This window comes from Diadema antillarum, unplaced genomic scaffold, assembly GCF_040938485.1.
Source record: "Diadema antillarum isolate AM-2024a unplaced genomic scaffold, OU_Dant_1.0 scf00000026, whole genome shotgun sequence".
Classification (NCBI taxonomy): Eukaryota; Metazoa; Echinodermata; class Echinoidea; order Diadematoida; family Diadematidae; genus Diadema; species Diadema antillarum.
The window spans coordinates 970,107-984,100 of record NW_027270915.1 but is presented as its reverse complement, the minus strand read 5'-3'; the positions used below and the strand labels follow the sequence as shown (position 1 = coordinate 984,100).

The 13,994-nt window shown below is 37.4% G+C and overlaps 1 protein-coding gene across 1 annotated transcript in view; it reads left to right on the top strand.

Moving 5' to 3' along the window:
* The window catches only part of LOC139734513 (uncharacterized), a 106,311-nt gene that overhangs the window by 43,586 nt on the left and 48,731 nt on the right, over nt 1-13,994 (top strand). Inside the window, exon 4 of the mRNA XM_071645291.1 lies at nt 4,618-4,741. Within this exon, the coding sequence (XP_071501392.1) occupies nt 4,618-4,741 (124 nt within the window). The remainder of the gene's footprint in view (nt 1-4,617; nt 4,742-13,994) is intronic.

Below are 13,994 nucleotides of genomic sequence, written 5' to 3'. Positions count from 1 at the left end.
ACAAGCACTCAGAAAAAAAATACTATTTTATGATCTTGAAAGGGAACTACATTTTTTTCATCATGAATGAAGGGAAAACTATTGTGGTGTGGTTCAATATTGTAATCGACTCACAGTATAAACATCAATGTGGCTTTTGCTGAAATACTAAAATACACATTTGTGCTTTGTTACATCTGTCAAAAAGTCATTTTAAAATTACAGGGAAAACGAGGTACTATTCTAGAAGATGGATTCTAAATATTGTTCAGGGGGCTTTGATCTTGAAATTGGCAGTGCTTCTGTGACAGTATTTTGATATATCGCCCTCCGGCTGTGCTTTTTTTTTTTTTCCCCTCTTTTCATGGCATGTGATCGCATGCAGCAAGGAATTTACAATCTCCAGCAAGTGACATGAAGATTGGGATCATTTATCAAGGAATTTGTGTTTTGATGGTCGCATTTTTCATTTACATTATGGCAGTGAAAATATCCTCAAATATTATGGAGTTGTTTTGAAGTGGGTCCTCTGTTGATAGTATATGTGTACCACATATTATAGGCTAGAATTCTCTTACACTATGTCCTTTGTTATTTATTGTCAGCTAGCCATCGATTATCTAAGTAATCTGAACAAAAAAAAAATGTCATCAATCCTGCAAGTATTTTCCATGTGTAATGATTAATGTTCTGATGTCTGACTTGATTTGATAACTCATCACATTATACTGAAGATGACAATAGGGAAAATTCAAATATTATTCATAACATTTTATTATGAAAATTCCTAAGTTTGCTAGTCCTATCAAAGAATTCCTAGGTACACAAAAACCTCAAAGTAAAAGGGAAAAAGAAAAAGTCATTTAAACCTTTCAACATTGACCCGTTGAGGACGGGCTGATTTTGCTACAACATGCATTTCCCATGTAGACGCTTGCCCAAGTATACTCGGGACTCATCCTTAATGGGTTAATTGAAAAGCAAAATGAAAACAAATGAGCTCTTATGAGGTATTGTCTGAGGAAATGTTGTGGGTAATTTTTTTTCCCATTTTTTGAATGTTAAATTGTGATCACATTACAGTCTGTACATTTCTTTAAACAAATAGTCCACTCCTTAACTGAGGATCTTAGATATCTTGTTACTGATAATTCTTGAAATTGATAGATTGATCGTTTATATTGGAAACTGTGCTAACTTCAATGCTGCGTGATGTGTCCTACATACCGGTGTTAAGTGTTATAAAAGGAGCAATAATGGATGACCATGGATGCGTCTCCATTTACTCTGTGGCTGGTAATAGCATCGGGCAATGTAAATTTAGTCCTTGTTAATCCAGAGGACTTGTCAAATCCGCACAGTCACAATTACAATTCCACATCTCAATTAGATTGCCAGCGCTTGCTTAGGGCTCATTAAAGCAAGAGGCGGCGCCGAGTTGGGCTCCCCCGGCGGAGTCTGCGGTGCAGAGATGTGAAGTTCAGTAGCCCCTAGTCCGATATGTGCACGCCTGTGTACTGTTGATGCACATACCTTATATGGGTAACGGAATGCTAATTGGGATAGTGTGCTGTGGGGACTGGGTAAAGACAGTGTGAACGTGTGGCAGTAGAGTGAAGCAGGGGAAAAGGAGAGACAGATAACATTATCAGTAGTTCTTGATAGGGTTGATATGTTTACAGGGTAGTAAAAAAGAAGAAGAAGAAGAAAGAACTTTGTTAGGAGTAGGATCGACTATGTACTGTAACTACAAGTTGATTACCAGACAAAATAATTTAAGGATCTCGACAGAAGTGTTCACTGTTCAAGGAAACAAGATTATTCATTCACCCTTGGAAATAGAACATAAAGGCCCAGTGATAACTAGATAGACAAAATGAATATATACTGAGATATATGATTTGGTATTAATGACTACTCATGTCAGACTCAAAGAAAGGCTTACCAATATATTATTTGAAATTTTATGAGTGCATTTAGGACTATGGTCATTCCTAATAGCCAGGGGGCTTGCTTGAGACTTGGGCACCTTAGCAACAGGCAGTGCATTTAAACTGGATGCAAGATAATTAAATGTATGTAGTTTGCAAAAATTAATTGGTGGGGGCGGGAGGGAGTATTCATAAAATAAAATACAGTGCTATACTTGTTCGTCATTTAATGCAGATGCTTTTTATGGTAGTTTTTATAGCAGGTAAGGAATTCTTTGATTCACAGCAATGCCTTTGTGTTTTGTTAAAGTTGTGTTAAAAATTTGAAAACACAAGATTTTAGTGTGATAACTGGGAAAAGTTATTATCATTATTATTGATATTATTATTATTAATATTATTATTATTGTTGTTATTATTATTATTATTATTATTATTATTATTATTATTATTATTATTAATCCCAACAATGACCATAGTACATGTGACTTGTGTTTGCTGTACTGGCCACATTTTTCTCAACAGATAAAATTATGTGTAATTGTTCGATTTCTGTCAACAGGTATATCATGCTAAGATCACAATTTTGATATTTGGGGTTGAATTGGACAAATGTCAAAGGGTCACTGAACTTTCCCTAAAAAGAATATTATATTCGTGAACTTTTCCCATCAATAAATTCGAATCCCTAGTTAGCACCACTGGAACATCTCGCAAAGGTGTGGGCTAAATTTGAGTATTGACCGATTCGGGTTCGTTGAGGGCAGCAGACATTTTACGGCACATGGCGCAGCCATAGTGGGTGTATCGGTGTGTATCAGCCGACCCCCCCTGCTCTCCCCCACCCCGGGCAACATGTTTATCACGCACTTGTAACAAAGGTTCGCGCACTAGCAAGCATTCGCGCACTCAGTACGAGACGCCCATTGGCTAACGCAGTTTTTCATTCTGCGCGCGTGCTAATGTAGGGAGAGGGGTGGGGGAGTGCGGAGGGGGGGTCGGATGATACACCCAGTATGGCGCTGCCCATGCCAAAAATACACATAGCGCGTCACAGAATCTGTCAATAGGTTATCTTGAACCAGCTGGAAAGGTCAAAGGTTAAATGCCATTTAACTCTACTTCAAAACATGTTATGCCCAATAACTGAAGTCACATTACATTTGAATTTTGTGGAGGCACGGTTCAGGTTCAGATTTGGGATAGATATCATAAAGGTCAAAACTCAATAGGTCAGTGACCTTTTTAAAAAAGAAAAGGAGAAAAAAAAATAAAAATTTTATCTATTATGACTCCCTACACTGATGACTTGAGATAAGTAAAGTCATACCATGCACAGGTCAGTGACCTATAGGTACAAGACTACTAGAATGTTAGCAAAGGGTCAATGAACTTTCCCTTCAAAAACACAGAGTATGGACAAATACATTTTTAATTTATGCATCTTTTGGTAGGGTATATGTATGTCCCAAGTATGCAGTTGTTGGTGTTTGGGATACTCATTCTGCAGTGCCTATCAAGGCACATTACTAATTGGAATATGGCTCTCATTATCATCATTGTTATTTCATAAATTATCAGTATTTAATTATGATCATTATCAATATCATCACTTGTAATTGTCATTATGACCAGTAGTTGTAGTGTTGTTATTATGAGTTGTGTTTATTTAATCAATCAGCAATAGTTGGAAGATAAATAGATAACAATGATAGTTATGATTATTGCCATAGATACAGCAGTGGAAGTAGGTATTCTCATTTTTGGTAGGCATTCTCATTTTTGGTAGATTAGTTCATATAATCACCCTAATTTTTCATATTTCTTCGTCATGTTAGAAGTAAATGAGACCTCCATCTAGATCAGGCAAAAGATGAAGATGGAGGTCTCCTCCCAATTACAAGTTTTATCTGTCCCATTTTTTCTCCCAAATCAAGAGATAATTTGTGCTTGACAGATTTCTTGGCCTTCCACTATCTGGTGTGTAGGATAATTAATTTACTTTCATATCTTTCATTTACCACTATGTGCCAAAGCATGATTATGTAATATTATGTTTATTTTCTAAATTATGTTTATTTGTTAAATCAAAATCAAATGAATTTCTTCTGCATCATAGGGCATTGTGAATGAGGCTCTTGACACTCATACAGAGTTTGTGAGTTCAAATTCCTACTTCGGTAAGATGTTTTTAGCTGACCGTGTCTCGCTTGACCAAGGTGTGTGAATGGTTACCTGGTGGTGCAAGGCTTGGGTAATACTGGCTGGACCCTCTGATAGAACAGGGGCAACATTGAAGAGGCTACCCTTGTTAAAGAAGGCCATATATGATTATCATTATTATTATCATTATCATTGCTAGTAGTAATAGTAGTAGTAGTAGTTGTAGTAGTAGTAGGATCATCATTATATCATCATTAACATTATTACTTGTATTATTATGAACAGTTTTAATTGTCAATATTATTATTGTTATTATTATCATTATTATTGTTATTTTCATCATCAGTATTATTATTATTATTATCATTATCATCATCATCATTATTATTATTATTATTATTATTGTTATTATTATTATTATTATTGTGATTATTATTATTATTATTATTATTATTATTATTATTATTATTATTATTATTATTATTATTATTATTATTATATTGATTATCATCATCACTATCACCATCATCATTTTTCCACCCAGGGCTCAGGAGGAGGCAGAACAGAACGGCCCCAGCGAGGAGACGGAGGAGGAGCGGGCCAGGAGAGAGAGGCGGGAGAGAAGGGCCAGGGAGAGGGCTGAAAGGGATGCGGCCGATGCAGAAGAGGTAAGTCTACCGGTACCCTGCCACACCCGTTTTACTAGTCTCATGTCCAGGCCCCCAGTTGTCTTCATCTTTTTTTTTTTCTCTCTCTCTCTTTTTTTTTCTTGTGGGTAATTTTGTGTATAGTTTGTAAATTTGAGGTTAACGGTGTGTGTGAAATTTAAACAATTTGTGTGGTTATTTCTTTGCATGACTTTGATGTAATAACATGGCAAAGAATTTAGTGGTTTGTTGGATTAGAGCTCATCTTACAACAGAATACCATCCCATCATAGCACTTAAAAAATTCTTCATTAATGTCGCCGAGACTACTACCAAAGATTTCTTTGAGGTTGTTGTGTTTTGTTTTGGTCATAAGTACCTTAGTGGAACAAATTAGATTTTGTTAATGAGATCAGTGTTTCAGATACTGTTTTTCAACCCTGTGACATTTCTAACAGTGAAGTCATGATGTGAATTGACTTTTGAGTATTTGAGGTGCTGACTAATGGATTTTGTCATTATGTGTTCATTATTTGTTTTCGAAAATTTCAGTGTTCCCATGATAATGTCTCATTCTTCTCTGTACAGTTCCACCAGATCTTTTCAGTGTGTTGCCATCAAATTGTTGTGTTGTTGTTTATCAATACATATATCTGCCCCATGGGCACTTTGATGATCTAATTGTGGGATGTGAGCTTCATGAAAACAATTTCTTGTTCATGTGTGAGATATGAAGAGTTTGTTTGCAAAAACCGATAAGTCAATTTTTGAAGATTTTGAAGTACGGTCACTGTCATAAAGTACCAAATAATACCTTTTAAATGATATATTGGCCACTACATATGAAGGTATATTTTGGAAGTTATGGTCAAAAGAAGCAAAAATTATCTTATTATTCTCTTTATTTTTCTTGACCTTTAATCGCAAATATCTCCATTTGACAAATATGGACTTATCAGTTTTTGCAAACAAACTCTTCATATTTTAAGAGTTTTATCGCAAAGGAAACTAACTCCATTCTCATTTGAGATATTTGCGATAAAAGCTGCTAAAAATGTGAGAAAATGATCAAGAAAATATTGGGTATATCTGTTCATAACTTCAAGACTATTGTTATATTACAAGTGAGGTGTCACTGGAAAGGTTTTACCTCACTCTATCTGATAATGGACTTACCTTGAAATATTTTAAGATAATGCTTACCCCATTTTGTGATCAAAATCATTTGTACACTTCTAAACCAGATTTAGACACTTGTGTCTGTTCTATCGTAAAATCTGCTATGAGCTAATACACAACCTTATTTGATAAAGATGCAGTGAAGAATAATGTCCAGACTGAGATGGTCATTAGACATCTCATTAAATGAAGTGAAAGTGATTAAAGAGTGTGTGTATTTTTGTGACTTCTAATAATTCGTAACTATACATATGACAGACATCTTACAAACTGGGAAGGAGATAACAGGACTCGACTGTAGGACAAGAATATTGTTGCTAATAGGAAGACGTAAATTTGCTAATTGAGTAATTGAGTGATCTAGTAGCAGCTCGCATGCATGAATTAAGAGAGATGAGAGGGAGGAAAGATGAGGAAAAAGATAGAGAGGAGTAAAGAATTGGAATTTGAGAACTGGTATCACCATGTTGAGGAGAGCAAAATAGAGAAGAGAGAAGAGAAATAGGATAAAGTGGAACAGAGAATTTAGAGATGACCAGACATGGTGTCAGTTTAAGAGCAGGAGGATGGTGATTCTGCTCCGTAGAGTTCTATGTATTCTTATGCCCTTTTGCTTCTCAAAGAGATTTAAAAAAAGTAGATGGTCTCTTTTCCAAAAGGGAGAGATGAAAGAGAGGAAGATATGCATATAATTCATTTTGCAGTGAGTGATGAGAAGAATATATGCTTCTGTAGAGAGAGTACAGGAGAGAAATATAGGAGTAAAATTCATGAGAACTAGTGAGTATAAATTGCAAGATTTTTTCATCAGACCGTAAGCAAAGATTATTATATGTTCTTAATGCATCTGGATCTTTGTTTGAAAATACAACTATCTCTTAAAGAGACATAAAGGTATACAGAAATGTGAAACTTACGTAGGGTAAACGTAGATAAAAGTGAGTCTTATATCTAATTGTGTGTATAGTCTTTGCCCAAGAAGCCGTCACCCCCAACCCCCCCCCCCCCCCCCCACCCCCTCCCAACCCTGGGGGCTACCTTCAGACCTCACTGGGAGTTCTAGGCCAAACTTCTGGCCTGCCTTGGCAACGTGATGATTGGTTCATGCCAAGATCGGTCTAGGGGCTCGTCAAACTTTTGGCAGCTCAGTAATGATATCATTCGAGTCTGCCCTTCCCCCTATGAAGAGGGCCCAATTTGTGGATTGTTTTAAAAAAACTTGGGGAAAACACACATTATACATGCATGGAAAGATTCTGTCAGTTTACCGGAAGAGGGAAAAAATACCGACTCACAATTTGCTCATGTTGAGTGAGGGATTGCCTTCCCCTCAGCAGTAAAGAAAAATGCCACTCAACATAGAGAGCATGTTTCTTTCAGTGTTAAGATAATAACCATCCAGTCACACTCTTCTTATTAACGCCATCTAGGAGAATCAAGCAATTGTGTAAGAGAAACAAACAAGTTAGAGTATGTGAGATTATATCCTGCAAATGTTAAAAGTGCTATGCGATGCCATATGTGTGTTGTTTGTGTTTAAGCCAGCTGTGAATCAACATGTTTTGTTATTCAAATTATTGTATTTTGTATTATTTCTATATATATATATATATATATATATTTGGACTTTCTTTTCGGGCAAGTAAAATTCATGTTCAAGCAAGTTTTCTGTAATGATTTGAAAATCTGCTTGCCCGACTGGGCAAGTGGTAACAACAACAGCAAAAAAAAAAAAAAAAAGGTATGTAGCATCCTGCTAGGGAACATCCACTGCTGAAAAGGGACTTGAACCAAGGACTTCAGGAGTGATGGTCTGTAGTCTTATCTACGGGGCCACTATAGATCATTGTGTAGCAGCTGTTAACACAGATGCATTCCCTCCACTTTTTCATTCTCCATGTGCTCATGCAAGCACTCATCACTTAGACAGAGTGCCCATTTGAATTTGAATTTTCATCCATCTTAAAGAGGGACTTTCACCAAATCTGTTATGTTTATTCAGCAAACTTCACTGACACAAAGATGAATTTGGAGAGATAAAGGAAAGGCATTGTAAGAAGGATCCAGTCAGAAGTAATAAATTCTTAACATTGTGGTTAAGTCCATATACTGTCATCTTGTCATTTCTTTCTTATAAGTACAAAAATTTTTGATATGTTACTGACATCGTTACAATGAATATTCTTCTCTGTGCTCCCATTACACCAGAGGAAGTTCCCACTATGTTGTTGAAAAAAAAATGCACCAAAATGCACCAACTTTGTTGTTTTCGAAATATTTGACATTGTCCCATGCATGCTACGTCCTAGCCATGTCCTTGCTAAGTTCATGTTGCGTCGTCGGTGTTCCCATTGAGTTTATTGTGCGAGCAGATGCGGTCCATGAGATGGGTGAAGTAGGGGAAGGTATGTGTATAGGTATAACAGCATCTCGTACTGCACTTTCCTATAAACCTACCTGGCGTATATTGCAACAAGATGGGTGCAGAGGAGGGGGAGGGGGAGGGAATGACCTATATATATCAAGATCCCCTACCCTACATTCTTGTGATCCTACCTGGTACCTAGCAACCAGACAGATGCAAGGAGGGTGGGGAGGGGATTGAATGCGTAGCTTACCTGCTGCCTAGCAACAAGATGGATGCAAGGGAGGGGTTCACGTATCAATATCTCTTACCCAACATTCTCTCCCAATCTATGTGACACACAAAGCATCAAGATGGATGCTAAGGTGGGGAGGGAAGGGGGGGGGTGGTGTTCATCAACAATTTTCTTATGATCCTACCTCGCGCCTATCGACAGGATTGATGCAATAGAATGGGGGGTTCTAAAGTGGCATCAGAATCCCCTACCCCACTTTCGTATAACCCTAGCTGGTGCACATAGCAACAATATCAGGGCAAGGGAGGGATGAGAGGTTAACAGCATCCCTTATCTCACTTTCCCATAAACCTACCTGGTGCCTAGCAACAGGATGGATGCAGGAGGATGGGGCAGGGGTGTGTAAAGCAACATCCACCTCCCCCTCTCCACTCCTTAGTCCTGCGAAGCTACCTGGTGTCATGGTGGAAGACATGGATGCTCGGAGATGGATGCGGAGGGGGCTGGAATTGAGATGAATGAGTAAGATGAAGCTTGGCAGACAGTGCGGTAGTGAGGTACCGTAGGGGGTAGGTCTCTCCACATTACAGACTGCATTCATCCAGAAGAGTGCTCTGCACTTTTGGACCCCGTAAAGCATCACTCGTCTATTAAAGGGGGGCAGCTCTTCGGAATCTCCAGCTCTGCCCAGTGTCTACAAGCTTTCATCCACAGACATAGAATTTTGTTTAAAATCATAATTTCTGGTTTGGCATCATTTTGATCACATTTGCTGTCCTTTCCATGCTAGAGACTCCATAGGCTTTTATCATTTTAATTTAATGGAGAGGAGGCTGAAGAAAAATACCTTTAATGGGAGTACAATAGGTTGATGTTTGAAGCTTCTTGCTGTGTTTGCTGCCAGTGAACTAAGGTATTTTTGAAGGTGGGTTGGGAAGGAAGGACTGGAAATGAGCTAGGTTTGTGTATCTCAGTCCCACCTTTATACGATATGGCATTATATCTGCTTGCCACAGTTGAAAGGACTTTTAATAGATGGAGATATAAGAGATTAGCAAAGCCTTCACCATGTTACGGGAAGGAGGGGCAAAATGGGCTAAGAATTTTTAAGACAGAATATACTTGAAACATTGGCAAGCCTGGTAACTGATGATGATAGAAGAAAGGTTACCTACCGTCATGTCCACTGTGACATTTTGAATGTTTATTACTCCGGTGTGCCAAGGGTTCATTCTCAAGAGTGCATTATGTGTATCGATAAATAAACCAGCTGAGCTAGCTCTGCGGCATCTAGTGGGTCGATGGGTTTTTTTTTTTCACGCCCACATTAAGTGGCTGCCTCGGAGACGCGTTTGTCGGGGCGACTGTCACTTGATTTCACGTAATACGCACTGATGACAAGTATGTGTAACCTTTTTTACCCCTGGATGCTACAGCTGGGTGCTTTGGGTTGCAGACCTAGACAGCTTCATCTTAACCCTTTAAATACCAGCCTCACACCTCTTAACCATAAGGAAGCAACAAAAGGATCAAGGATTTCTCGAGGCTCGACACTCACTTTTTACCGTTGTGTCCCATTTGGACCACCAATACCTCGAAATTTCAAATTGCGGTGGCCCGAAAAGAAAACGTGTTTGCGGGAAATTAAGAGAACCATAACATTGATTTTTAATCCTAATAGCCTGATTGGGGCCACCAAAAAATAACCTTTTTGGAAATGTGGTGGCCCGATATCAATATTTGGTGGCCCTGGGCCACTGGCTAATATTGAGCCCTGATTGTATGGAGTTTCTCGGTCACCACAAGAGTGTAAGCTGTGCCCAAATGTAGACCTAAATTTCCCACTTGATCTGATCCCACATTATCTAATGCCCATTTGGTCTCAACCCGCATGGTCCAAGTTTGTGTAGACCAAATACTGTAAACCAGAAGCATTCACATCATGAAATGTAATTGCAACTTGGAGCCTTTATTATGGCATAAAACTCTCATGAATAGCCTCGCGTTTTCAATGCAATGTGTTGTATAGACAAAGTAGCTTAACACTTTTGCGAGCATCTTACTTTTGCAGATCTTAAGCTCCTCATGAAATTCCTGAAAGTTTCATGTGCATGAAAATTTCTGTCCTTAAAGTGGTTTTAGCAGTATTTGCTTCAGACATTCCTAGAATTTACCGTCCAACTGGTGTTAGTCCAAGTGACTATTGACCCACGTAACCATCAAAATTTTCATGTGATGTCCCACTTCACAGTTTTTCGAGGAATGGCTAAGTTTACATCGCCAGTTTGGTCAGTTTTCTCTCTTCACTAGAAAACCAAATGAAACATTCGCTTTTAAATGGACTCCTTGGTTTTGGAATCAAAGATTACTTGATATACTGGATGCATTTGGCTTGTCTTTTAGGTTTGTTGCTCATGTTCATTACGTTTGAACGTTGAACAATGTTATCAGGTTGCTTTAGTAGCCATTTTGCTTGGAACTGTAATGTATCCAGCACTTGTATGAATCCTTTGTGTGCTTTTGAGTGCTGATTGGCACAGAAAACACCACAGCATTGCACACACTGTCCAAAGACCCTGGCACAAAAAGAGTTTTAAAAGAAATTTTCAGAACTTTTGCTTCCCCTTGGGTTTTCTGCCAAGTGTCTGACACTCACCTGCCAAAATCATTGATTCTTTAAAGTCACCAAAATATGTCCCTCACTTTTAAAGCATTGCATGCATGCAAAGGTTATGACTTAGGAGGTTTTGTACAGACAAAATCATTGAATCAAACAAAAAAAATACCAAACCTTCAAGCAATGCATACAATCAACCAACTAGGCCGGACAATGATATTTAAATTCATTTCAAAGCAGTAATACAGGGATTAGCTACTAGTAAATACTAGAGAAATACTAGAGAAATACATCAAGATGTAAATAGCATCACCATAACTCCAATGCCTTACCGATAGAAGAACCGTCAGTTGCAAAGAAGTTTTTCACACTTCAGGCATGCTAGACATATATATGTGGGATATTGGTGCATGTATAATGCTTGTAAAATTGGAGCCTTCAAGGAGACCTGTATGAAGAAAACGAATGTTTTGAGATTCAATGTGGAAATAATGCAAGAAAGAGAAAGATTTTCACAATAATCAAAGGATGCTTTTACATATGGGACAACAATCACTTTTCAAGAGGTAAACTGCACTGAAGGCGTTGTGGCAAACAAACCCTGAAATACCAAACAGAATGTTTTGAGATCCGCTGCAGAGTAAACAAATGCAAGAAAAGCAATCATCTGACTACCCCTAGCCCGGACAATAATGAAGAACACTAGACAGAGGTAATTGTTGTAGCATAAAGCTACGACAGAGTGTTTTGAATCTAGTCAAGAGAAGACTTGCGTAGATAGCTACCTTCACCTATTTTGACGGCACTCATAAAAACTGCACACCTGTATACATCAGCACTGCCTTGAAGTGGAGAACATTTCCATTTACCTGGGTCATAGTCTTTTTATTCTATTCAGGCCACAGCCTCTTCATTGTGCTGTAAATCTAGGCTTGGATATCCCCCATCAGATAGTAGAATTATACAGGTTTTTCTTCTCTCTCTCTTTCTTTCTATTCATTTATTTTTCTATTTATCTATCTGTATCTATCCATTTATATCTATATCTATATCTATATCTATATCTATATCTATATCTATATCTATATCTATATCTGTATCTGTATCTGTATCTGTATCTGTATCTGTATCTGTATCTGTATCTGTATCTGTATCTGTATCTATATCTATATTTATCCATCCATCTATCAATCCATCTCTCTATCCATTCATCTATCTGGGTATCCATATATCTATGTATCCATCTATGTATCCATCTATCTCTCCATCTATCTATCCATATATCTATACCTCTTATTTATCAGTCATTCTACCAAAAGCTTCAGCACATCCATCTCACAGTGTTTGCTTACTGAATGCTTTCAATATCCTCACCCCCCCCCCAAAAAAAAAAAAAAAAAATAGAAAAATCAAATTTCATGAACTGTCAAGTCTTGTCAGTCTTTAGCTCATTTCATTTCTGATATCACCCCTTTTGAAATGACTTGTCAGCAGCACTTTGGATGAAAATTGATTTCCACTTGGAAGAAATGTTTGCAAGTTTACATTCTGTGTAGAGGTAGTAGCCCTTTTCTATGCCTTCCAAATTCCATGTCATTTCAATGAAAAATTTTATATTCTTTTGATATGAAAGCTCCATGTTTTCATAGTTTAAGGTTCATTCATCTCAAGTGCAGTACAATAAAAGTTTTTTTTCTTGGCTTCCTCATCTGTGGTAGAAGAATGTTTTGTTTACAGTGAAATTATGTTGTGCCTGGACAAGGTGAAATTTAAATATTTTGTTTATATCATTGTACATATGTGACATAACAAAGTCATCCACCACTGACTGCACAGAAAGTTTAAAAATTTCATAACTTTTGAACAGACGGTCTGAGTACCTCTAACTTTCACTGATGTACATGCTACTAATTTTGCACAGCATTCACTCAATCCACACGAGTATATCGTGGTGAACTTTTCCTTTAAGAAATATTATCTTTAACTCTTCTGCTGAAGCTAGCTATCTGTCAAGCTATCTCTTTATTACTCTCTTATTGATGTCTTCCAAATTACATCCATCTACCGTGACCAGCCTTCCAGAAACATTTCAGGGCCCTATCTTTCAAGACCTACATAATTATATCAGTGCCATCTTTTCTGGAATCCACTCAGCACTTGCATCATAGCAATCTATGGATGAATTGTTTCTTAAAGGACAAAATATGTAAATGCAAATGTTCACAAGGTTACAATTGCATAAAAAGCAAAAAACAGAATCAATGCAGGATGTGGAAGATCTTGATGTAATCAAATAAATACTGTTGACAGAGATTCCTTTGCAAAATCATGCAAAACAGGTAAATGAAGTAATTAGTACAGTACAAAAATGTGTCAACAAAGTCTTAAGTGCAGCTCAGTGTATTTTAGAAAATAATACACCAATAAATCAAGAGGTTTCAAGAGTATGAAATGTTGTCTGTCTACCTTCATACTGAAGAGGCATTTTTCTATATTTTTTATATCATTATATTATATTATATTATATATATATATCTTTTTTTTGTTCTTGTAATAAGATGGGTCATACAAGCACCATTTTGACAGGGTAGAAGTTGATATGGCCCTTTAATCCCACCCGAGACTCTGTGTGTGATGCTGGGATGCCTTTCACAAATGTGAAGTTCCCCTGTACGTTGGCAAACTTTGTGTGTGTTGGGGGGGGGGGGGGGGGGAGTCGGAGAAATCTCATTTTGTTGCTCAGCCTTCTCTGGTAGCTCCTCCTGTAACCCCAAATTTCTATAATGAAAAGTAGATTGGGAAATTTATGAATCACTGTAACAAGAATATAATACACAAAATTTCTGCATCATGTGGATTTTTGTTATAAATCTTTGTC